This window comes from Aspergillus fumigatus, chromosome 7 (assembly GCF_000002655.1).
Source record: "Aspergillus fumigatus Af293 chromosome 7, whole genome shotgun sequence".
NCBI classification, from domain to species: Eukaryota; Fungi; Ascomycota; class Eurotiomycetes; order Eurotiales; family Aspergillaceae; genus Aspergillus; species Aspergillus fumigatus.
Window position 1 is genome coordinate 163,884 of NC_007200.1, and position 21,708 is coordinate 185,591.

The 21,708-nt window shown below is 54.2% G+C and overlaps 11 protein-coding genes across 11 annotated transcripts; 8 read left to right on the forward strand and 3 right to left on the reverse strand.

The window, feature by feature from the left end:
• Positions 1–651: 651 nt before the first annotated feature.
• On the reverse strand, positions 652–3,210 carry AFUA_7G00590 (putative salicylate hydroxylase; the record flags this gene model as incomplete). The annotated part of the gene is made up of 5 exons (XM_741778.2): positions 652–1,820; positions 1,879–2,716; positions 2,774–2,848; positions 2,903–3,028; positions 3,091–3,210. The coding sequence occupies 5 exons, from the start codon at positions 3,208–3,210 to the stop codon at positions 877–879; spliced, it is 2,103 nt and encodes a 700-aa protein (XP_746871.1). The 3' UTR covers positions 652–876.
• A 406-nt stretch (positions 3,211–3,616) lies between these two features.
• AFUA_7G00600 (CocE/NonD family hydrolase) lies at positions 3,617–5,498 on the forward strand (the record flags this gene model as incomplete). The annotated part of the gene is made up of 3 exons (XM_741777.1): positions 3,617–3,813; positions 3,869–5,359; positions 5,408–5,498. The coding sequence occupies 3 exons, from the start codon at positions 3,617–3,619 to the stop codon at positions 5,496–5,498; spliced, it is 1,779 nt and encodes a 592-aa protein (XP_746870.1).
• Positions 5,499–5,738: 240 nt separating this feature from the next.
• AFUA_7G00610 (cupin domain-containing protein) lies at positions 5,739–6,371 on the forward strand (the record flags this gene model as incomplete). The annotated part of the gene is made up of 1 exon (XM_741776.2): positions 5,739–6,371. The coding sequence occupies exon 1, from the start codon at positions 5,823–5,825 to the stop codon at positions 6,369–6,371; it is 549 nt and encodes a 182-aa protein (XP_746869.1). The 5' UTR covers positions 5,739–5,822.
• Positions 6,372–6,543: 172 nt separating this feature from the next.
• Positions 6,544–7,802, forward strand: AFUA_7G00620 (uncharacterized protein; the record flags this gene model as incomplete). The annotated part of the gene is made up of 3 exons (XM_741775.1): positions 6,544–6,617; positions 6,766–6,953; positions 7,363–7,802. 3 exons carry the CDS (start codon positions 6,544–6,546, stop codon positions 7,800–7,802), a joined length of 702 nt encoding a protein of 233 aa, XP_746868.1.
• Positions 7,803–7,859: 57 nt separating this feature from the next.
• On the forward strand, positions 7,860–9,049 carry AFUA_7G00630 (uncharacterized protein; the record flags this gene model as incomplete). Its single annotated transcript, XM_741774.1, has 2 exons — positions 7,860–8,356; positions 8,554–9,049. 2 exons carry the CDS (start codon positions 7,860–7,862, stop codon positions 9,047–9,049), a joined length of 993 nt encoding a protein of 330 aa, XP_746867.1.
• Positions 9,050–9,447: 398 nt separating this feature from the next.
• AFUA_7G00640 (DODA-type extradiol aromatic ring-opening family dioxygenase) lies at positions 9,448–10,740 on the reverse strand (the record flags this gene model as incomplete). The annotated part of the gene is made up of 3 exons (XM_741773.2): positions 9,448–10,173; positions 10,223–10,424; positions 10,586–10,740. 3 exons carry the CDS (start codon positions 10,738–10,740, stop codon positions 9,448–9,450), a joined length of 1,083 nt encoding a protein of 360 aa, XP_746866.2.
• An 858-nt stretch (positions 10,741–11,598) lies between these two features.
• On the forward strand, positions 11,599–14,597 carry AFUA_7G00652 (putative C6 and C2H2 transcription factor RegA-like; the record flags this gene model as incomplete). The annotated part of the gene is made up of 7 exons (XM_001481366.1): positions 11,599–11,740; positions 11,796–11,850; positions 11,942–12,177; positions 12,234–13,126; positions 13,189–13,323; positions 13,383–13,507; positions 13,559–14,597. The coding sequence occupies 7 exons, from the start codon at positions 11,599–11,601 to the stop codon at positions 14,595–14,597; spliced, it is 2,625 nt and encodes an 874-aa protein (XP_001481416.1).
• Positions 14,598–17,105: 2,508 nt separating this feature from the next.
• On the forward strand, positions 17,106–17,517 carry AFUA_7G00670 (chitin binding peritrophin-A domain-containing protein; the record flags this gene model as incomplete). Its single annotated transcript, XM_741770.2, has 1 exon — positions 17,106–17,517. The coding sequence occupies one exon, from the start codon at positions 17,106–17,108 to the stop codon at positions 17,370–17,372; it is 267 nt and encodes an 88-aa protein (XP_746863.1). The 3' UTR covers positions 17,373–17,517.
• An 11-nt stretch (positions 17,518–17,528) lies between these two features.
• AFUA_7G00680 (VOC family protein) lies at positions 17,529–18,510 on the reverse strand (the record flags this gene model as incomplete). The annotated part of the gene is made up of 4 exons (XM_077805140.1): positions 17,529–17,842; positions 17,890–17,999; positions 18,043–18,143; positions 18,188–18,510. 4 exons carry the CDS (start codon positions 18,508–18,510, stop codon positions 17,708–17,710), a joined length of 669 nt encoding a protein of 222 aa, XP_077661269.1. The 3' UTR covers positions 17,529–17,707.
• Positions 18,511–18,849: 339 nt separating this feature from the next.
• AFUA_7G00690 (pyridoxal phosphate-dependent aminotransferase) lies at positions 18,850–20,025 on the forward strand (the record flags this gene model as incomplete). Its single annotated transcript, XM_741768.1, has 1 exon — positions 18,850–20,025. The coding sequence occupies one exon, from the start codon at positions 18,850–18,852 to the stop codon at positions 20,023–20,025; it is 1,176 nt and encodes a 391-aa protein (XP_746861.1).
• Positions 20,026–20,298: 273 nt separating this feature from the next.
• Positions 20,299–21,371, forward strand: akr13 (aldo/keto reductase; the record flags this gene model as incomplete). The annotated part of the gene is made up of 2 exons (XM_741767.1): positions 20,299–20,467; positions 20,518–21,371. The coding sequence occupies 2 exons, from the start codon at positions 20,299–20,301 to the stop codon at positions 21,369–21,371; spliced, it is 1,023 nt and encodes a 340-aa protein (XP_746860.1).
• Between the last annotated feature and the right edge of the window lie 337 nt (positions 21,372–21,708).

Here is a 21,708-nt window from a genome sequence, read left to right on the forward strand (position 1 = left end):
ACGCCCATGCTATAGCCCATAAGGTCCTAGCACACTCCCATAAGCAGTGAGCGAGCATTAGGAGACTGTTGTTAATTCTCATTGACTATGGATTCTCATCTTTATGATCCTGTATAGATTTCAGTCTTGGGGGTTGCACAAACTTCTGCTGTGTAGCATTTGGCTGCTCCTAAGCTGTGTAAATATGACTGCAGTAGGGATGGCATTGTTAGTGCAGATAACATGGATGCTGAATGCCAGCTCAGATAGCATGCTTCTGGAAACATATGCCTTCTGATATAATCAAATACATTCATTACAATGCCGGCACCGCCACCCTGAACCCTGAACCATTTACACCTATACAGAACCCTAATCACACAATGCTCTATTAATTTTTGTGAGAAAGTACTATCGTACTGTCTACTATAATTATGAATAATACAAGGACAGCTTTACAGGCTATTATTCAGAGTCTCAGCTATGTCTGAGTGATTCGGCTATGCCTCCAACAACAGGCACGTCAACAGTCAGGCTTCGCGGGTGACTTCAGCCCCTCACCTGAAGGGCTGATTTTGCATGTAATCACTTACCATGCGACTGTTCACTAGTTACTGCTCTGATATGAGTCTGGCCATTACTGTTCCGCTCAGTCATACAGGGTTAAGACTGGGGCTTCTGAATATTCATTTGCGAAGCAGATGTACAGGGACTCCTCTGAGCATGACTTCCCATAGGATGATAGTGCCAGGCACGACCAGTACATACAATCGCATCCCGATGTTAAATCCCACGGTGAGATACCAGACCGTCGAGATTATACGTACATGGCCCTTTGATGGCAATTCGGCGCCCAAATCCATGCCAACAGACCTATCAAACGTTTGCCTGCAAGTGCTACTCCAGACGCATAGCTGATGACACATCAGGCACTCCTTCACCTTCTACCAGTTTCGCCCCTACAATTTGATCGACCGGAATCTCTGCCAGTCGCGAAATGACATGCTGCAGGGTTGGCAGTGACTCCCAGCCCAGCGCATCGATCCGGAAGGACGCTTCGGTCGTTTTGCGTACACGGATCAACCTGGACGGTACCATCTTGGATTCTGCTGCATGCGGTACGAAAACCGGATACTCAGCCTCCGCCTGGCCTTTGTAATCGCGGCCGACCTTGGGAATATAACGGTGCACGAGGATACCATCGCTGGGTTCGCCACCGATAACACCGGGATCGTTGCCTGGGTCTACATCCTGGAGGCTTTCCAGGTGGAAGTGTCCCCAGACGGCGCCTTCCCAACCCGTCTGGATGTGATAGGAACCGCGCCGCTCGTGCACATCGATGGCTGTGTAGAGCTTGGGCATGCCAAGTTCCTCTCTGCCACTGACAATAGGATCGGCCAGGCTCTCAAACAGGATAGGCATGTATGTGCCCTTGACGACCTCGCCACTGGCCTTCTTGTACTGCACCCCTTCGATGTAGAGTCCCAAATGGCGGTATCCGCCACCCCCCAGCCAGTCCATTCCGTTCAGTGTTGTTTGCGAGAAACTTGCATAGGCTATAGTCCCAGGACTACTGAAACTGTATGACTCGTTTGGCAGCAAGTTTTGGAGCAATGTGCGGCTGGTCCTGAAGCGGATTGATGCCGTCTTGAAGGTTGATCGCAACGACTTCGCCGCACGATCGCGGCCATAAAAGTCCTGCCTTGGGCCGGGCATCGGCCCGAAGACGATGGGCTGACGCCAGTACAACCGCGGGTTCTTGGCCCAAAGATACTTGCGGAGAATCTGGGTCGAATGATCGAACTCGTCATGGCCGTAGATGTAATTCACTATCGCTTGGGCTGCGATAAGTCAGCCATAGCTTTTCCTGAAGGTCCGAAGACGGGGGAAGGGGCTTACATTCAGCCGGTGGCAGCGGACCATGCGCGGAATCCCGTGTCATTTTCTGGACGGTGGTTGCTCGCTCGTGGCGGGCTTGGTTATAGAGCTTTAGACGCTCTGGAATCTCCTGCCGCTGAACACCGATCGACAGCATAACACCCAGTGCGACGCCATCCTCAATAGCCATGGCCCCTCCCGAGCCACGATAGGGCAAGAAAGGATGGGCCGCATCCCCAATGACAGCCATCGAACCTTCGACCCAGGTGGGAAGCGTGTCCATGTCCAACAACGGCCAGATTCGCAGCGTTTCGGCCTCTGCCTTGCCCAACAACTTAACCAACAGCGGGTCAAAGTCTTTGTACACCTCAATCAAGGATTCCTTGCCGGCCGACTGATTCCACTCCGTGCCGGTCTCAATGGCAGTCATTGTACTGGGGTGCAGGCAAACAAAGTTCAGGATCTCGTTGTTCTGACACGGATAGATGACCACTCTCCGCTCGGGTGAGTCCCACATGTCGATCACGCCCCGTTCCGTTGCGAGTTCTCGAGTTTCGGGGTCGTCCAGTGCCGCCTGGCGGGACATCAAGAACCGGAATGCATTTCTGCCGGAGTCATAGGGTGCAACGTTGCTGGCGCGGGGCAATTTGGATCGAGCAACGGAATGCACGCCATCTGCAGCGATGACGACGTCACCCTGAACCACCTGTCCGTCTTCGAGTGTGACGGTGGCACGGTGCGGATCGATGTCAATCACTCTGCTCGAGGTGTGCAGCTCAGCGGGGATGCCGGAGCCTGGTGCCAGAGCGGCAGCCTTGAGACCTTCATGGAGATGAGCACGGTGTACCAGAAGCCATTTCTGTGTGTTGGTTGTCAGCATCGCTGGACATCAAGCAGGACAATTGGCGCGGCTCACATTTCGCCACATGCTGGCGAGCTCTTTCACTGGAACAGTCGAAAGGACTTTCCCGTCGGTTGAGCGCTCGCGAAGCTGTCACTTCTTAGCATGTGGCCTTCGTTGACCTGGTTTGCATTGAACACGAACCATTTCTGTTTCGACCGCTCCGAACTTGGTCGCATCCACCCCGAGCCGTAAGAGGACACTGTTGGCATTTGGGGAGATGTGAATTGCTGCCCCGATTTCATTCGCAAAACGGCTTCGCTCGAACAACTATGAACGTGTGAGGCGTGAGAGTTCCCTACAAATTCAGATGAGAACGCCGGGTCACTCACGCTGACGCGGTGGCCTTGCTGTCTGAGAGCAATGGCTGCAGTTAAGCCGCCAATACCAGCTCCCACTATTAGAATTTGGAGGCTATCCTGCTCGGTCCCGTTCAAGTCGTTGCTCCCCATGGCGGTTGAATGTCTTGGCCGGCACTTACACCGCGAAAACGGTAGATGTAACTTTCCTCGAAACAGGACCTCTCCCCAACATAGCCTTTGCTCCGCTTTATCTGAGAGAAGCTGGGCTCTCGCAGCAGTGACATGTCCACCCTTCGGCAAGCCTCATGCCATTGACACCGCGTCATCGAGGAAGATTTGAGGAAAGATCGCGGTCGAGCCATCGGCTCCGCATCTCGGCTCCACATGCGGAGAGGAACAGAGAGCAGTGGCTCGCCCGCCTGATGCGGACGTAAGCCCTTTGACGGATGGGATAGTGAGGTTTGAATTGTATTTATAATTTAAATGTCACACTCATGCTATTGGGAGCAACAGTTGCAGCCCCTTCATCTCAGAGTCTCAAAGGCCAAGCGACGTCATGCCGAATCCAGTGCGTGAAGACATCACCACGAGGGATGATACTTCGTTCCCCTACATCTTTGAACAGAATGTCACCATCCAGTTAAAGGATGGCTCCGGTCTAGTGCGCTGCAATGTCTATCGTCCCAAAGCCCTCGAGCGGGCTCCCGTTCTGGTCACATATGGGCCGTACGGCAAGGACATTCATTACCGCGAGTATGCAGTCCCATTTGCGCCGCTGTTCATGTGCCCAGATTGCTGACCCGACCAGTTTCCACCCCAAGTCATTCAGCGAAGTCAACCCGGAGCACCGCTCGGAGCATTCCGCGTGGGAGACGCCCGACCCCGGTTTCTGGACCAAGCACGGCTATGCGATTGTTCGGGCGGACGAGAGAGGCACAGGTCAATCACGGGGCAAGCTGGACACCATGTCGCGCGAAACCAGCGAGGCTTTTTTCGACGTCATCGAGTGGGCAGCGGAACAGCCATGGTCGACCGGCAAGATTGGGCTGCTGGGTATCAGCTACTACGCGGGTAGCCAGTGGAGAGTCGCCGCGCGCCAGCCCAAGGGCCTCGCCTGCATTATCCCCTGGGAGGGCATGTCGGACTACTACCGGGACCGTTGCCGCCATGGAGGCATTCTGAGTAACTCCTTTATCAAATTCTGGTGGGACCGGCAGGTTGTTAGCAACCAGTACGGTCGCCCCGGCCGCGCAGCGCGGAACTGGGGCCCTGATACTATTGAAGGCGACCTTCCGGAGGAGGAACTGGTGGCCAACCGACAAGACCAAACAATCGACAACGCGGAGAATTACTTCCGCGATGATATCTACTACGCGTCCAAGGAATACACCCCGTCCGACATCCAGGTGCCGTTGCTCTCCGTGGCAAACTGGGGTGGTATTCTTCTGCATCTACGGGGAAATGTGGAGGGCTATACGCAGGCGGGCAGCGAGCTCAAGTACTTGCGCTTCATCACCGGTCGACATGACCTCCCCTTTTACTACGCGGAAGAAGTCGAGATTCAACGGAGCTTCCTCGATGCGTTCCTCAGGGGGGAGGATCGTGTCGGCTGGAGCAACGGAACGGCGCCCAAGGTTGACCTTGTTCTACGCAAGGGCGACGTCGGATTCGACAACGCGGAAGCCGAGAAACAGTTTCCTCGTCGCGTGGAGAATGAATGGCCCATTGCCCGGACGCAGTACACCAAGTACTATCTGACGTCTGACCGTCAACTAGTCACCGAGCCCCGACAGGAACGACCGGGGAAAATCACCTACCGCGCTCTGGGAACCTTGGACAACCCCCAGCTGGTGCAATTCACCACGGCGCCGTTTGAGCAGGAGACAGAGATCACCGGACATATCGTCGCGCATTTGAATGTGTCCATGAGCCCGGAGCCGGGCGCACCGACACCGCGGGACATTGATCTGTTCGTGACCCTGCGGTACATCTCCCCGGAGGGCAAGGAGGTCTTCTACACCGGCACGGCAGGCGACCCGGTACCTCTCTGCAAGGGATGGCTGCGGGTCAGCATGCGAAAGGTGAACAAGGAGCATCGCCGTCATCGAAGCTATCTGCCCCATCGCGACTACTACTCCACCGATGCGCTGCCGGTGATTCCGGGCGAGGTGTACGGCGTTGATGTCGAGGTGTGGCCCACGAATGTGGTCGTGGAGAAAGGAGGCAGGATAGTTTTTGAGGTTTCGTCTGGGGACACCCAGGGCTGTGGGATTTTCCAGCATAACTCCCCGACTGACCGGTAGGTCACCTTTCCTCGCAGGGATTTATTCTATGCTAACTTGGACAGCGCACCGGAGAAATTCCAGGGTCAGAACCATATCAACTTTGGACATGGCGAGAACTATGTGGTCCTGCCCATCATTCCCCCGAAGACATAGACAGATATGGCTGTGATATGATAGTTGCTTTCGTATCAATAGACTCCAATTGTATGACTCGGAAGATCCGGCTGTTGTTGTTAGATTGATAATCGTAGGATTCGGGAATGTAGACCCACGGGGGAGCGCGAGGGCGAGAGAGAATCAGATCAGAGAATCCTATAATCTCCGCTCCCGATGTGGTCCCGAGACAACAATGTATACAATGAAATCACAGTATGAGGGATATAACTTACTTCTGCCCCTCTACACCTTGGACAAACACACCAGAAAGACACACAAGGTCCTCCCGTTACACCTCTATACCAAACAATACTGCCTAAAATGTCCTCCAAACCCAAGAACATTCGCCCCCTTCAACGCTATATCACCACTCACGATGCCTCCGGCAAGGCCATCTTCTCCAGCGCCCTGTCCGAGGAAATGCCCGTGACCACCATGGCGGATGGCGCCGACTTCTCGCTCGCGTACACCTCCTCGCACTTCCCCGCCAAACTCAACAACGACGACGATATCCCCGAGTATGCGAACTATCTCTCGAGCCCGCCGGGCATCGTGATCAGTACGGGCACCGTGTGCCGGATCGTGGATATGCAGCCTGGGGCGACGAGCCCGATGCACCGCACCGTGAGCCTTGACTATGGGGTTGTGCTGGAGGGGGAGGTCGAGCTGGTCCTGGACTCCGGGGAGACCAGGCTGATGAAGCGGGGGGATGTGAGTGTGCAGCGGGGAACGAACCATGCGTGGAGGAATACGAGTCAGACAGAGTGGGCGCGGATGCTGTATGTACTTGTGCCGGCAGAGGCCATCGAGATTGGGGGGAAGAAGCTGGGGGAGGAGGTAGGGGAGATAGGGGTGAGGCCTAGTACTTGATTCTGCTTCTGCTTCTGCTTCTACTACTACTTCTGCCTTGCGAATGGAATGGACAATTCTATTCTAGTAAGTGGAATTGCAAGAGATAAAGTACTTGTAAATTGGTATTGGTTTGCGACACGCACACTGGACAGACAGGCACAGATGCGGATATGATTAAAACTCCCCCCCGATGTCATACCGGAAGATCCGGTCGTTGATTCTCCCCCCTGTGAACCTCCACAGGCGAGCCACAGACTATGGATGGTTAGTAGACCCTTCGGTGATATCCCTGAAACTAGAGCTGAACCGACCGCATTCAACCACACCCCATGCAGCATCACCTGGATAAACACGAATTCTGCGGGATTGCTCCCCGCTGGTCTCTCGCTCTGGTCTAGCTCACGGTCCACAGGACGGTATGCTGGTATGCGACGGTAATTCGACGGCCAGCTGGCGGGTTGGGCTGCGTGCGAGACGGGGACTCGTTCAGGCAACTGGGGTACTTCGCTGCCGCTGTGGTGGAGTTCATAATCGGCGAGGATGGAAAGGGAGCTGGTGCTTGTCTGGGTGGTGGTAGTTGTTGTCGCCATGTCTGTTCACGTTTGTGGTTTATCGGATTGTTGGTGATAGTCGAGGAGAATGTAAATAGGATGTAATTAGGGTTAGATCTCGACAGGATTCCCTGTATGTAGTCTTGCTCAGGAGCCAACATACACTCGGATGAATCGGAGATCTGGCCGTAGGAGAGGAACAAAGCTACGATGGGTCCCCCACATTTAAATTTTAAAATCGAATGATAACAAGACAAATGAAATGATCGCCTGAGCCTTTTGGCCCTCGGATTGCCCCCATTCGCAGCTCCCCCACCTCCCGAAGCGGGACTGACCGACGGCACGCTGCGGCATAGTTTGATTAGGATATGAACATGGGAGCAAGTTTCCCTTGAGAAAAGCCATTTAGACAGTCTGGATCAGACTGCGGTTAACGGACATCGTATCTGTTTTTGTAGTGACTGGACGGTCCACCGCCGAAGCACCAATGGTCTCCTCTCAGTTCTCCCGGCTGCTCGCAGCAGAGATCGACGGCCGCACCCAGAATATCAGATATCGCCAGAATGAGTTCCATCGCCTCCAGTCGGCCGTCAGCCAGCACATCGATGAGATCCAGGACGCCATCCAGAAAGACTCCGGGAATGGACCCGAAGAAGTCCGCGCGGAGCTGTGTCTCGCGCTCAAGGAGATCCGCACTCACTACCTGACCCTGAATCTGGAGAAGGACGTTGAAGAGGAGTATCGCGTTGTAGCGGGCAAGGACAATAAGGACGCCTGGCGCGGCGCAGGCATCGTCTACATTGTCCCCAGCACACATACCATGTTTTACTCCATTATCTCAGCGCTCAGTGCGGCATTGGTGGCTGGGAATTGTATCATTCTCGAGGTGGGTGTTTGACTAGTCCGGGAGAGATTCAATGAAAGAGGCTGATGGTAGCAGTTGACGAAGAATACCATGGTGCTGCCAGCCGTGCTGCGCAAAATTCTCTCCCAGGCCCTCGACGCTGATACCTTCGCCATCAGCGAGGAGAGACCCGATGCGGCTTTCCTCAACAGGGTGCTCATGGTCTCCCAGACTGGTTCGGCGCCGCTCGCCGAGCGCAGTCTGCTCTCGCCCGCGAACGCGCGAGCTGTGGCTGTTGTCGATAGAACGGCATCCGTTCCAGCTGCAGCAGAAGCGTTGGTCGCCGCGCGCTTCGCCTTTGGCGGCCGGTCGACGTATTCTCCTGATGTCGTGCTGGTGAACGAGTTTGCAATGAAGCGGTTTGTCGAGGCGGTTCTCCACCACGCGTCCCGATATCTGGCTGGCCCGAACGGTGAGGCACGCCAGGGAGCATCGAATCCCCGTCGGTTCGGTCCAAGCGCCTCGCTTCTGGATGCAGCGCATAAGGATACCGGTGCTCGCGTGCTTGTCTCGGGGTCCGGATGGGGGGTGGTGGAGGTCCATGATCGGTATGCTTCATTTCGTTGACAGTGCAGTGGCCGCCGCTAACAATGACTACCGTAGAACCTCGCCTCTCCTGACCAAAAAGGTGCAGGAGAAAGTGCTCATCCTTCATCCTGTAACAAGCCTAGACGACGCTATTGACCTGAGCAACTCGTAGGGCGCTCTTCTTTCCCTAGTCTTTACTCTCGCTGACGGTCTTCAGGAGCGGCCCACTGGCAGCGACATACGCGTTTGGCAGCGCCTCTGCAGCCAAGTACATCACCCAGTTCATCGACGCCGCCGTCTCGTGGATTAACCACGTCCCCGTCGACATGCTCAGTACGTCCTCTTTCCCGTTCCCTTCCACTCAGCTAACAGACTCAGTCGGCCCGGCCTACCCCATCAACACGGCTCCCAGCACCGAAACCCGCTACACGCCCGCTCTTTTTCAGGTCCCCCGTCCTCAGTTCGTCACCGAAGCAAACACCTCCGCCTTGGTGAGAAGTATTCTCGACCCCTCGGACGCCACGAGATCAGCTACCGCCTGGCGCGAGGCCCTTGCCCCCCTGCCATCTACCGGCCAGCGCCCCGGCCGAAGAATCGGATTCTTCGAGCAAGGGTTAATCACTGGTGGGGTAATTACCCTTGCGACGTTGATAGCGACGGTGTCGACTGTGGGGTGGTATACCTTTACGTATGTGAGGAGGTTGCGTGCTTAGATTTAGCTGGGTACTGTGCAGTAAACTTCGTGAATTCTTTTGGTCCTCAGTATATGACGCTTTTATCTTCAGAAACAATCTTCATTCTACCTCCAATTCTCAGTTGTTTGTGGACGATAATGGACTGGACGGCCTTCACAATATATCCTTTCGCACAAGCATGTCAGGAGGTTAATTCCCACATGATAGGGAGCAAATTTCTTCCTCTGAAAATAGCCATAACTTATCCGAGAAATTATGATAGGTGGAAGGGCTACAAAATTGAAGCGGATGATGACTCTGACAGCCCTGACCGACAAGTACCTGGCTGTCAAGACTTACGGATCTAGTGCCAATTGGAATTTAACTGTAATTCACCGACTGCGGGATTATATACTCAATGAACAACTGCATCACAACTAGACAGCAATGTCTTTGGACCACGACCCCAGAGTAAACTGCGAATTACACATGTTGGTCAGTTCCCAACTCTCCGCCCCCAGGACCGCCGGCGACCCCGTATCCTCGAAATCGCCCATCGCTCCGGCCACAAACATTGCCGCCATAAAGTGGTCGTCCGTGGCATGCGCATCCCGGTACTGGGGATGCTTCATCAAGCGGGTCATGGCGCGCCGCAGCGCCGGCCCCGAGGTCTTCGTGATGACGTCCTCGACCGCCTGGCGGAACTCCAGCGCCCACTCCTCCGGCGGCGTCTCCATGGCGAAATTATCCCGGAAGCGCAGCATGGGGGCCCAGCGGTTGCGGTAGAGATTGTGGACGGCGCCGCCGGTGCCGATGAGGAGATAGTTCTCGTAGCGGAGGGGCCGCAGTGTCGCGCCGACCTTCATATGGTAGTGGGGGTCGTAGCGGGCGTTCATCGAGATGATGGTCGTCGGGGGACACCCCTTGGGGAACATGTGGATGAGGATCAGGTAGACATCGTGGATCCAGTCGAAGGTCGGGTTGCCGCTGGCGTTGAAGCCTGCCTTGGTGAGCATGTCAATGCATCGGTGGGCCGTCTCGAGGTCGGGGTTCAACTTGTAGTTGATGTATTTGTCCGGGTGGACGTAGGCGACGGGCGACTTGTCCGGGTTCGGGTTGGTTGCGACCTCGATCTTGTCGCCGAGACAGTCCCAGTGTGCGCCCTGGCCGGTCAGTTGTCGTCACGAGTTGAATTCTCATGAGTTCACTGACCATGATGATCACGCCTTTGATGTTGTGAGCCAGTGCTTCCTCACCAGTCTTCCTCCAGTAGTCTGCCGACTCGGATTTTTCTCCCAGCATCATGGTCGAGCCATGGGAGAAGAAATGAACGGGTGTGAGGCCTATCTTGTCACCTATCATTCTGCGAATGCCGTCTAGAGAGCCTACATACCCATGTTTTGCGTTGTTGTAACTGTTATGTCTTATACCGCGACTATAATAGGCAGCCTGCGAGGTTCTGGTCAAGCATTATCGACTGCAGAAAAGTACAGAACATCCTCTCGCAAAGATGATCTAGCGGCATTATTATCCGGCACAACTTCTGTCTAGAATCTGCTCCCCTTGTTTCCGGACATCGTGGCTGCGGTGGTCTCTGGACGCAGAGCGGTTCGGGTATGCGCCTCCACATCCCGACGCTCCTCCGCATCTCCGCATCTCCACATCTGGCGGACTTTGGCGGCCATGAACAATGTGGACTGGATATCTTTACCATGATTACACGCCACCATTCCATTGAAGCATGGCCCAGGAGGGGTATCGAGTGAATGAATATTCCTATTATATGGTCCTTCGAAACCGTACTATTTATTGTTTGAGTCCCTTCTATACAGCCATTTGAATCATTCGAATCCCCACTGAATCATGATTGATTATCTGATTGAGATTCACCGATAGGATCTGTGAGATTAGTGGCAATAGGTAATCCATGCGGCGAACAGTACATCTTCAACGGTCCACATTGTACGGGATAAGTCCAGTCCGCCATATCCGCGTTGACTAAGGCGGGCCCAGTCGAGAACATCTGAATGACCAACCTCTGCACCATGACTCGCAGTGACTATAATCCTACCAATTGCACTGCTGGACGCTGGCAGTGTGTGAAGAGTGAAGTGCTCCAAGGGTGAAGTAGAGTATTGAACTGCGTGTGCCATGGGATCTTTACAACCAGCCGGACCAGCATGGGCATCCATCCACTCTACTGATCAAACGAGTATAGCCCCAGTTTCTTTCCAGCTGGGAAGCGAATGGGATTGGAGTGCCGCCTGCATTACTGTGCTCCGTAAGAGAACCATGACCATGGACCTGTAGTGTCGCCACAAAGTCAAAGTCACAACAGTTAGAGTGAGCCTCACGTAAACTTTGGCCATGGCGTCGGCCAATTCTGCTTCTGCTTCCCCGCAAACTCGGCATTTTAGCTTCATCCACCCCAGACTCCCAGACTTGGCCGGTTTTCCGCGTTTCTCCTCGTTCATCCTCAGCTACTCACAGCTGCACATCCTAATTTTCTCCTTCTGCCTGACGATATCGATGTCCCCGACCAATTCCTCTTTAAGTAGAGTGTTTCAAACGATTCATGAAGCTTCGCCATGGCGACTGACTCCCCGCTCCCCATTCTCGCCACCTCTCCCCCCAGCTCCCTTGCCGGACAGCGCGACGGCTATTTCCAGTGTGGTTCCTGCGCAAAAAGATACAATCGAGCCGACCACCTAATCCGACATGTTCGAACCCGTTAGTTCTTTTCATATAGACAATGCTGTCAATGCTGCCGGCTAACTCCCCGTAGATACCCGTGAGAAGCCATATGTATGTGACGTCTGCAACAAAGGCTTCGCCAGGCCGTGAGTGACCTCTGGAACCATTTCTGCCCCAACAGAAAAAAAAAAAAAAAGTCGCAGCAAACTTATGTTGACGAGACTGAATCTGTTGCAGGGACCTGATGAAGCGACACGCGGCCGGTCATATTCACCCACGCGACACCAAACGAAGGCGCCTCTCCTCCTATCCCAAGAATGGTCGTGTGTCGCAGGCCTGTAAGACCTGCGCTGCATCGAAACTCAAGTGCGATGACGAGAAGCCCTGTCGCCGATGTCAGGAAAAGAATCTGGTCTGCCATTGGGCGCAGGGGGTCAGTTCGATCGACGGATCCCCTCCATCCCAACGTCAAGGTGGGTGCGAGAGGACTCAGTTGGCCAGGCCCACCAGCTAAGGGAATCAAATACAGTATGTGAAAGCGACCAGGCGCCACATCTCCCGATCGACGGGCAAATCAAGCCCGGTCCACCCCAGATGGCCAGTCCCAATGCGCAGATGGACAATTACCTCCCTGCGGGGCTTCAATCAGGGCTGCCTACGATGGATAGCGACAGCGGCGTGTTCAGCGTCGACGGAACCTTCTTTCCCGACTTTATCCCGGACTCACTGATCCCGTCATTGTCTCGAATGAGCGATCTGGACCCGCTGCCGGTCCTTCCACAGGACTCCATCCACAATGTCTTTGACCACAATGTCGACTTCGACTTCGATTTGACCGACTTGGATTATGGTCTCATTGACCTGTTCAACTCGCGGGGCGCTGTCCATCATCATCATCATCATGCCTACAATAGCGACGGAGCCACCGAGCATGGTGATGCGGACAGCGGCATTGCCATCGGCGCCGAGGCGTATCATCGGTCATCTCTGTCCGCGTGGAAACCCGCCCGCGAAGATCATGCCTTTGCTGACCAGGAGAATCTGTCTGTCCCGGAGGCGATTGACAGCCCCGAGGCCAATTTTAGACCAGATCGTCAGATGGTCTCGGAACGGTTGTCCCCCAGCGGCCGTGATCGCATTTTTGGCCTAGTGCTGCAGACCAGTCAGCGAACCAACCTTACTCGCATCATCAAATCCTTCCCAAGTACCCAACTGCTGGACAGCTTGATACAGTACTACTTTGAGTCCCAATGTCATGACATCGACTCCTGGATCCACGGACCGACCTTTCGGATGAATGACGAAGCCCCCGATATGCTTGCCGCTCTGGCCGCGGCTGGAGCCACTAGATCAACCATCCCGACCATCCGCAAGTTAGGTTATGCCTTGATGGAAATCGTGCGTCTGCAGCTGTCGGATAAGGTTCGTTGGTATCTGTACCTCCCGGCGGCGAAAGAATACCAGCTAACGCTGCTCACACGTAGTACGAGAGCGACAATACCACCATACGCGATCTGCGCGCCTCGCAGACGTTTGCGCTGACCCTTGAAATCGGAATATGGAGTGGCAATGCCCGGAGGACGGAGATTGCAGAAAGCTTCCAGCAGCCTCTGGTCACGGTGTGTCGACCTGAAGAACCGGCGGATTGGAGTTCTTCAACTGACCGTCCTACTCATAGATGATGCGACGCGGCTTACGTTTTCGACGCTCGGCCTATCCCAACATCGCCCCGAGCCCCGACGACGATGGAGATATTCTGGAGAAAAAGTGGCGGGATTGGGCTCATTCCGAATCATTCAACAGGTAATCGTTTGTGCCTGTAGCTGGACCAACTGGTTTACTGATTCGAGACAGACTCGTGCATCACCTGTTTCTGCACGATGCCCAGTCGGCCATGATGTTGAACGTGAACCCAATCATTTCGTACTCCGAGCTGGAGCTTCCCCTGCCTGCTCCTCGCTCGTTGTGGGAGGCGAAATCGGCCACCGACTGGAAGGAAGCGTACTTGGCGAGCGGACTGTCGAGCCATGGCCGAACGCCCTCGTTGGTTGACACGCTCCAAGACATGTCGCAGTTGTCGGCATTTCAGTCGCGAATCGATCTTCAACTGTCTACCTCGGCCGTCATCCACGGTCTCTTCACGCTGATCAGCGAATATCATCGCCACAAATTCATCGCGAAAGGCCATTCCAAACATTGGAATGCTTTGGTGATCAGTTCGCGACATCAAGAGTTGTCACAAGCGATGCAACATCTACGCATGCTGTGTTTCGAGATGTCCAGCGCTCTCGGGCCCCGGATTATTCTGGTCTCGGAGCTCATCTCCATGTTCCTCCACATGTCGCTGGAGGAGCTGCAGCTGTTCGCCGGCAAGGAGGATAAGAACCAAGCCCGTCGGGTATACCAGAGCGCGCTCGAGTGGATCGGCAGTATTGACTCGCGCCGAGCGATTTGGCACGCCGGCCAGGTGATACGGGCGGCCAAAGTCATGCCCCCGGGGTCTTTGACTGGGTTCTTTGCGTTGGGCGTGTACTACGCTAGTCTCGCGTTTTGGTCCTACAGTGTCGTCTCCAGAGCCAAAGGTTCTCCAGCGGCCGTCGTCAGGCCGCCATCGGATTCGCACTTCGGCGGGCCCTGGCCTACCGTCTACCTGGACGGTGAGGAAACGGCCGACGTGCAGAGGTTCATCTCTTTAGGGTGCGGCTGTCCGGCTTTGCAGGCTCCCAGTGGTGCCGCGGTCATCACTGATCCTGGTCAGATCATGGATGCAATTCAGGGGATTCTGCGAGGTGATGCTCACCATGATAACATACCTCCTTTGGTCCAGGGTCTTACTCAGTTGATGTGCGATCTGGGCAACGCAGCGCGATCCAAGACCTATGCCCCCACATGAGATGAGCAGGGCCATTAGAGTACTTTTTGAGATTTTTCTATTTGGTTTGCGCAGTTTGTGGCTGCAGAAGTGTATGTTATGAGATACCCAAGTAGATAATGAGGCCAAATGATTAGCGTTGCCTTTTTGCCTTCCCAGCTCCGCCTCCGATGGGCATTGAACCTCCATTAGTGGTCTGATCTCGGTCTACTTGTGTTCCGTCGTTGACTCTTCTCCCCCTAGCCGTCATTCCCCAAATGAAGCTTTCATTGGCCCATGCAAGCACAAGGGCCTGCGACGATTTGCTGTCAGAGGGCAAGGAACAGATGGCATTCAGTATGAATTGCTCACGGACATGGAGAGCAGTGATGGCGGGGAGGGCTAAGCTGGCGAGGTCATACGCTGTCTCTCTCAGGGAACCCAGCTCGACTGGTGGTTTGGAAAACTCGGGAGGATCATATGTCCCTAGCAGTTGTCAATAAATAGATCGATTAAGCGCTCACTCTTTTGTCTTGTTTATCTCACTCAATCCGAATTAAGACCTCTGCAAAGCCTCGTACCGCGTCGATTGGCGTTACTGCCAGATAAGACTTGCTAGTTAGCTTTCAGGAAGTAATTTGACTCTTCCTGGAGTTGCTTCCCTGTCTGATCTGGCTGGTCCCTTCATACCTGCAGCGTCTATCTGTATTGGCGAGCTACAGAGGACTTCTGATGTTGATGCATGTATGCTCGCCTGCTTGCCTGCTCACAGCAAATTGATCAATCTTTTTCTCCACAGGCATCCTGGTCTCGACCTGATCATGTCTGAAATTGTACCGTAATTGTACCGTACATAAGGGGAGAAAATAGTGTGCAGGAAGCTATTCTAGTAGCCTCTTGTGAACTATAGTGTACCTGAATAGAACCTTGACGTCTTCCCTGGTGTTATTCTGAGAATAATTTTATCATGGCTAACTAGGGAAGCCCCTGATATCTTCTAAACTCTGCTAGGAGTTCCTCTTCCTCTGGTAACCATGGCTCCCGAAGTCTTGTGGTGCGTCGAATCATTTAGATTGTTCCTAGTTTAGGGTTGGACCTCTGATTCTGGGTCTGGTGGTGGGCAATTAGTGAATCTTCTTGGTCAACTACACATACTTTAATGAGGTGGGGGGGGGGGGGAGCATGTTTTGCTTTCATACTATGAGCCTTAGGCTCTTACAAGAGACCGCTGATGTACTAATTAATCAAGGTGAAGACAAAATGATAATCAACCAACCTATGTCTCCTCTTCCCAGAGGACCAGTAGTTCCTTTTGAGCAACCTAAGTCTCACTCTTTCCGTATGCAAGCCAGTCCAACCTTCACTTTGAAACTAATCTGGTGTCCCATTAAGCGCGCATTCTTAGCCGGAGTGGCTGAAGCCATCCAGCCTACATTGACCATAGTGGCGGTAAGCTACATACTTCGATGAACTATGCTTGGGTCACGCAACCGCGCCCCTTCGAGATTTGCGATGCCTCGACATCATGTATTCTGATGATCGTATTTCCTCCTGCTGGTATGCAATAAGAGAGAGTATCCTTCTTATCACGAAAGCATCGCAGTATATCTGACGGCAATCACATCCCTTGTTTGCCAGGAAGGTGTTGATTGCTACTATGTCGATCGTAAACTCCGATCGCACAGCGAACCGCGAGTGACCTTTGTTTTCAGACAGATCAGCAGGATAAAATAAAGATGTGTGGCTTCGGAAGCTGGCCCACATTCCAGCATTCCACGGCGTGGCTGCTGCGGCCCTCATCCCTTGGCCCGCTGATCCTGGGGAAGAACACCATCTCCAGACTCAAACGCTTGGTACCTTGCATGTTGCTACAGTTAAGCAAGTGGCCAGTATCAATTCCATGACAAGCTATGGTAGCACACGCGATTGTTGGTTATCAAGGAGGAATACAGACCCCAGGTCTGGATGTGCAGGAAGCAGCCGTAGCACAGCACCCATGTTTAATCCTCTAGCAAGACACTTCCCCGGTTCTGAATCTAGAGATCTGACATCAACTGGATACACGTAATAGTATCCATTAGCCACGTGGAAGGAATGGTTCCTCTATGTTCCCGAAATTATGGCCTGGCACAGTGCTGTACGTTCTCGGAATAGACTCTCCGTCGCTTGCAATAGGCTCACTTCCTACGTCGTTGATATTTGCCATTATCTGTAGCCAGCTTCAGACTAGTTTCGCTGAGTATACGAAAACAGTGACCACAGGCCATGGCAGCATCGCCTGCGGAAGGTCAAAACCATTTGGCTGTCGGGCAAAGTGCGCATCATAATATCCGCTTTCTACATCTTATGGACACAGAAAAGGTATAAAGATGGCTTGAGGCCATGACCTTGAGCTCAGTATCAACCATCCTTTCAAAGATCAATCGAGAATCAAGTTTCAATCTCCAGATATTTTCTCGCATCGTCCTTATTACTCTCAGTCGCATACTCAGGTATTTCCACCTACTCAAATCATCCAGCAGTCACTAAACTTCCCAGATCACCCTCAACATGCACTTCATCTACCAGGCCCTGTCTGCCCTGGCGGCCTCTCTCCTCTTCTCATCCGCCACCGCAGGGATCGCGCACTGCAAGGTCGGAGAGGCATGGCCCGATTCCTCCGACTGCCACAACTTCTACGAGTGCGCGTCCGAAGGCGCCCCCGTCCTCAAGACCTGCGGCCCCGGTACTGCCTACTGCCCGACGACGGGTGTTTGTGTCCACGAGGAAAACGTCCCCAGCTGCTTCCACAGAGGTCATCACTCTGAGGATGAGTAGTTGTACTTTGATGCGCGGGGACTGGTATACTGCAAGATGTATAATCCATGCATTGGAGACTGGACTGCATGTGTTTCTGTTCTGGGTTTTATACCATGTTTTGATAGAGGGAGATAGACTGGGTCCTGTTATTAGAATTGTTTGGATGTTGAGGCTAATCATCGAGAATTCATGTCATTCCTACCAATATCTCAGCATTGCATGCCCCTTTAGGCTTCTTCAGTTCTGCTTCTACACAAATCTCACGAACTTGTTGCGCAGCAACCAGACCAACATGGATCACGTTCATGAGAACAGAACCACCAGCTCTATTCAAGAGGATCAGGCCTATAGCATTAGCGGCGCACCACCTCATAGCAGCCAAATTGGTTCCCCTCTGGATCGCTGAACTTCATAAGCGAACCATACGCACTCTCCGTCGTCTTCGCCTGAATGACGCTTCCGCCTAGCTCGTTTACCCGTTTCTCCGTCTAACCTGGTCAGCAAGCAGTTCCTCACAACAGGTGGACGAGCTGACCATTTCAAGAGACTCCACAATATAATAGACAGTCGCACCGTGAGGCCCCGGCTGCTCTGCCGCGGCGCCTAACCCATCCCCAGCCATTTTAACGATCGCCCCAGCAAGTCCTACACCATCAGCTTCCGCCACACATACAGAGGAGCAAAATACCTTTAGGCTCTGCGAATTCAGACTGTCGCATCTGAGTCCCATCCTCCGTCGCTTCACCGTGTGCTGGTTTCCATTCCCACGATGGGAACAGAATAGAATGTCTGCTGGCATTAGAACCGGTCTTTCTCGTGTCTTATCGACTCACTTTGAGCTTCTCCACGTTCTGAGCCGGTATCTCGACGAAACAGGGGCTGCCTTCTGGGGGCGGCTGCCATTGTTGCTTCGGTTGAGTGTGGAGTCTTGGAGTCGCCCATGTATGCTCGTCGAAGATTGCGGACTTGGATAGGGTACGCCTGAAGGTTCTGAACGGGACGAACACGGAGCATGGTGATTCGCAACGGTTTCTTGCGTGTCTTGTTCTGCCCTTGGCTTGGCTGCAGGGAGTCTTGATTCTATAAAATATGCCACGTTCTCGTATTCGGCTTCGGGCCAGCCAATAGTTACATTGCTGTTCTCTGGATGAGTCATTGCACTCGGCCATGTCCGAATAGGTATAATGCATCTTCAATTGAAAGAATGCTATGGCCTTCATGATGCTGTACTCTGTAGTCTGCATGTTCCGTATTGAAACCGAATACCACTAGGGTAGGAAACTAGGGGAGAAAGGTATCCGGACGCTTCCTATCAGCCTCGGGTCTCTACCTTATCTGTCAATATTTCGCTAGCAGTGAAGATGACCGGGTGAATCCCAGGTGCGGGGTTCTCGGTATATAAGTTGGCTGTTTGGCACATCTTCTGCAACCATTACCGGCTCTTGTGCAAAGTATCCAAGCTTCCAACAAACGTCGTACATCGTAGACTGTGACCATGCCTCGTACTCGCCCCCGACGGCTCAACCACCTGCAAGGCATCAATGTGGACCAGATGGCCCAGATCGCCGACGCCGCCAACAACGACTACCTCCGTCTCGAAAACCTCGACGTCAACATCCCGCCGGAACCAGAGGCTCTAGCTTACATGCAGCAGGCCGTCACCGACGAGGCATGTAATAGTTACCTCCCATTCACCGGCAAAGCCCGCCTGAAAGACATCGCAGCCAGACACGTCTCGCAGCTGTCGGGCATGGCATATACCGGCCAGCGCCACTGCGTGATCTCCGCGGGCGGGCTATCCGGCATCCTGAACGTTCTCCTGGCAACCATCGAGGAAGGCGACGAGGTGATCTTGACGGATCCGACGTACCGGGGGCTCATCAACCGGGTCCTGCTCGCGGGCGGCGTCCCCAAACTAGTCCCGTTCACCTTCCAGCCAGGGCAGGAGTGGCGGTTAGACCAGGCCGCACTGCGCGCGGCGATTACTGAGAAAACCACAGCCATTCTTCTCATGTCGCCGTCGATGCCGAGCGGGGGCTACTTGACTCGAGACGACTGGACCCGCGTTGCCGAGATCTGCGTGCAGAATGACCTGCTTCTCATTCTGGATACGGCAATGGAGCGTCTGCTGTTCGATGCGCGGCCGGTGATTCACCCTGCCGGTTTCCCTGGGATGTTCGAGCGGACGGTGACGGTCGGCTCGTCCGCGAAAGAGCTGCGCATGATCGGCTGGCGCGTCGGCTGGATCGTGGGACCCGAGGAGCTGATCAGCGACATTGCCGCGGTGTGCATGGCCAATGTCGTCGTGCCCGTGGGGATCGCCCAGGAAGCCGTCGCGGTTGCGCTGGACCGGTCGCCCCAGACTCTGGCGCCGTATGTGGCGCAACTACAGGCCCGCCGGGATCGTGTCGTCGCGGAACTCGAAGGACTACCCGTTGGCGTCCCTGCGGGCGGATGGAGCCTGCTTCTCCGGGTGAGCGATTTCGGGCTGGATGGGAGCACCGTGGCGAAGCGTTTGCTGGAACAGGGGGTATGTGCAACCGCGATGGATGGATGGGGAGAGGTGCACGGGAGCCAGTATATCCGGTTTGTGTTCTCCAATGAGACTATGGAGCGGCTGACGGGTCTGGGTGCCAAAGTGAAGAAGGCATTGGGTATCCCCAGTGATTGAACTGCGGATCGGCCGGGAAGTCAACAGCCAGACCGTTTTTTCCAAGCCCAACTGTGATCAAAGTTCAGTTGCCGGGCCCGTAAGCTCTCTTCGGTGTTAACTCCGTGCTCAATGTAATCAGCGGATTTACCCGTCTTATTTCCGCAGTGACTGATGTCACTCCACTATCAGACTTCCCGGCACATTCCACCTACAAAAGGACTGTAGTGTATTGTACTCGCCCAACATGACAAGAACGATCGCATTGAAAGTCTCTCAACCTGTCAAATCATCATGCCTACCCTTCCAACTCGTCCCCTGGGCAAAAACGGCCCTCAAGTCCCCCGGCTCGGCTTCGGCTTAATGGGCCTGAGTACCTTCTACGGCACCGCCAAACCCGACTCTGAGCGACTCGCATTGCTCGATGCTGCATACGAGCTCGGCGAAACCTTCTGGGACAGCGGTATGTATTTCCCCCTCACTGACCATGAAGACCACTCACGGTCAATCTAGCCGACATGTACGGCGACAGCGAGGACCTCCTCGGCAAATGGTTCCAAGCCAACCCCTCCAAACGAGACCACATCTTCCTCGCCACCAAATTTGCGAACCGCGTGGGCCCAGACGGACAACGCTTCGTCGACTCCTCACCGGAATACGCGCGCGAAGCATGCCATCGCTCCCTCGCCCGTCTCGGCGTCAAGACCATCGACCTCTACTACTGCCACCGGCTCGACCGGAAGACCCCCATTGAAAAGACCGTCGAAGCCATGGCACAGCTCAAGGCGGAAGGCAAGATCAGATACCTCGGTCTGAGCGAGTGTAGCGCAGACTCCCTGCGGCGCGCGCACAAGGTCCACCCCATCACCGCCGTGCAGATGGAATACTCGCCCTTTGCGCTGGAGATCGAGAGCCCGCAGTACCGGCTGCTCGAGACGGCGCGCGAGCTCGGCGTCGCGGTCGTGGCGTACTCGCCGCTCAGCCGGGGGTTCTTGACGGGGGCTATTACCTCGCCGGATGATTTCGAGGAGGGCGATTTCCGCCGGATGTCGCCGCGGTTTAGCAAGGAGAACTTCCCGAAGAATCTGCAGCTCGTTGAGAAACTCAAGGCCGTGGCGGCGAAGAAGGGGGTCTCGCCATCGCAGTTGACCCTGGCTTGGTTGATGGCGCAGGGGGACGATATCTTCCCCATTCCGGGGACGACCAAGGTTGAGCGGTTGAAGGAGAATCTGGGCAGCTTGAGCGTTGAGTTGTCCCCGGACGAAGAAAAGGAGGTTCGATCAGCTTGCAATGCGGCGGAGGTTGCTGGCGGCCGGTATCCGGAGATTTTCTCGGTGTCCTGTTTTGCGGACACCCCTGCTCTATAATGTTCCTGAAGCATGTAACTACATTCTAGCCGGCATTCACTCCGTATCTGTATAACATTCTATGCGGGCTATGATATTCCAGCCAGTAGCCATCCTGTGTTGCTGCCGAAAGCATTGTGTATCTTCCATTTCTATTTTCTATCATACACCGTGCTATTTGATCCTCCCAGTAGCTTAAATGAGCCGGTCCTAGCCTTGTAGCCTACCGCAGGCAGCATTACACAACACCGAAAGTGGTACAACAGCCATACCAGCTTCTTCCTGGATAGATGGGCAGAGGACAGTTATCATGCGGTCATGCCTGAGAATACAGCATAACACAGACTCGCACATGGAC